This window comes from Penaeus monodon, chromosome 1 (assembly GCF_015228065.2).
Source record: "Penaeus monodon isolate SGIC_2016 chromosome 1, NSTDA_Pmon_1, whole genome shotgun sequence".
Lineage (NCBI taxonomy): Eukaryota > Metazoa > Arthropoda > Malacostraca > Decapoda > Penaeidae > Penaeus > Penaeus monodon.
This window is the reverse complement of record NC_051386.1, coordinates 1,641,106-1,643,605: the sequence shown is the minus strand read 5'-3', so window position 1 is coordinate 1,643,605 and position 2,500 is coordinate 1,641,106. Positions and strand designations below refer to the sequence as shown.

General features: G+C 31.4%; 1 protein-coding gene across 1 annotated transcript in view; it reads left to right on the top strand.

Moving 5' to 3' along the window:
* Window positions 1-2,500, top strand: part of LOC119578065 — a gene marked incomplete in the record, with an annotated part of 6,983 nt that overhangs the window by 3,641 nt on the left and 842 nt on the right. Inside the window, 5 exon segments of the mRNA XM_037925823.1 lie at window positions 746-916; window positions 1,150-1,269; window positions 1,404-1,540; window positions 1,880-2,035; window positions 2,268-2,394. Coding sequence (XP_037781751.1) covers window positions 746-916; window positions 1,150-1,269; window positions 1,404-1,540; window positions 1,880-2,035; window positions 2,268-2,394 — 711 coding nt within the window.

Genomic DNA, 2,500 nt, shown 5'->3' with positions numbered 1-2,500 from the left:
TATAATAATATTTTTATAAATATATATATTATTATATATATATATATATATATATATATATATAATAATGATATATTATATAATAAATATATTGTATGTAGTATAATATATATATATATATATATATATATATAAGTATATATATAGATAGTATATAGATATATAATTATATATATTTATGTATGTATGTATATTATATATGTATGTATGTATGTATGTATATATGTATGTATGTATATATATATATGTATGTATATATATTATGTATGTATATATATTTATGTATGTATATTTATATATATATATATATATATATATATATATATATATATATATATATCTTATTATATATTATATGTATATTATATATGTATGTATGTATGTATGTATGTATGTGTGTGTGTGTGTGTGCACCAATCACTGCTTAGTATACTTCATCTGAAGTTCTTGAGTTTACAGTGTTAGCACTCAGTACTTGCATGAGAGGTTCATGTGTGCCGGCAGATCTGAACAGATTCTTGTTTTCATGTTCATATTCATATGGCATTTTTGTTCCTTTAAGTTAGAATCTTCTGTGTATGTTAACATACAATTCTTATAATTGTTACTAATGTCAATTGTTTGTATCAAAATTGAAAATTTTATATAGAATTTGAGAGGATGGAAGTGGTTGTTTTTGGATCATTCAAAGAAATTCTAAGTTTTTAAGTTCCAAGCAAAAGTATAGGAGAATGTAAATTTCCAGATTTCACGTGCTGAAGCATGGGTGCTTCATCTGGTGCCAAACTTGGTAGAAATGATGCTGGACAGTAGCAGTGGGGATGACCTGCTTGAACCAGCTTTAACCACACTTGCAAATCTCTGTCGTTCCAACCCCCCAGTCCTCACCTGCTTGCGGAATAATGGAACACATAAGGTAGGGCTGTGGGCTTTGGTTTTCCTTATATAGCAGATACTGAAATGCAGCCAAAGGAATGGTGCTCTGTAATCATGCACTGTTAGCCACTGTTCAGAATGACAGAAAACTGCATGGAATTGGTAAAGAAATTATAAATTGTTGATAACAGACATCAATATATTAAATACCAGGTATTAGTAAGTGTACCAGTCTTTTGCAATCCTTTACAAGAAGACTGTTCATTATTCCAGGAGCTAATACAGAAGCTGCTTCATATGAAGAACCCCAATATAAACCTGCAGCTCCTCACAGCTGAACTATTACTTTATTTGGAGTTGGAGTTGCCCAGATTAGAAAATGAAAATGCATATGTAAGTGGTTTGTGGATATAACACTGCTTTTCTTGATTTCTCTTTTTGATTATGAATTAACTGTTTATACTTTCATGCAGTACATACTATTACTATGCTTACCTTTTCATTTGTGATGTTTTTTTAATGTGCAGATAGAACGTATCTTGGGATTGATATTTACGGCTGCTACAGATGGTTTTGCTGAGAATAACCTCTCAACCTTACGGCTGGCAGCAGACATCTTTGGGGAACTCTCATCCTTTCATAATTTAGAGGAGTCTATTAGGGAGTAAGTAAATATTTAACATTTTTAAAATCCCTTTCATAGCATTAATTACATCATTCTAATTCTGTTCTTTTGCAAAGAATAAGAGTTCACTTTATCAAAATCTTTTAATTTATTCTGATGTGAACATTTATTGTGTAATATTATTTCTTAATATTACATTTTAATTAACCATTAATTTAAACTTGCTGAGAAAACCCAGTAAAGTGTCTTTACTATCCTAACCTATAGTAAAGGCAGAGTGAAGATGTGGAATGGTGTCTAAAGTAAATAGATTAAAAGATAAAGCAAAGTAAAGCCGGCCTTTGCAATTCCTTTCATTACTGACCCTCTTCCACTTAGGTACAAGAACTACACAACAAGCATCCAGACACTCCTCAACTTTCTGAGTGATGACAGTCCTGTAGAATCAGTGGAGGTGCTTATGGAGCTTCTGTTTTACATAGTAGACATGGGGCTGTCACATTTGCAGAAGTTGCACGAGGACATTTTCCTGAAGTATGTTAGCCTACTCTTGATTTCCCATATAGCATTTGGGTGTGAATATTAGAACACTGTGACCATTACCATACCAGATATTTACTATATGAATATTTATGCTGGCAATTCACACACTTCAAGTTTTTGTTAAGTTTAGTTAAAATTGTTTTCCTTTTCCTTCACCTATGTATTGGGAAATTATGATATCTTCAAATGTGTATATTTCTACCCAAAACTACTTCACCATCAGAGCAGTGGCATGGATGCACTCAGAACGATGTGGAATTCCTGCATTGCGTCTCATAAAGAACATTCTAATCCACGGTGACGACTCTGTCAATTCTGCACACATTGAAGATTTTCTCCAAGCAATAACAGTGAGTGTTTGTTGCCTTCTGAATTTGCATTTGCAGAGAACCTATAGCTTTCTTAATTTTTTCTTAAACACAGGCAAATTGTAATTAATAGAAAATTAGAAAACTA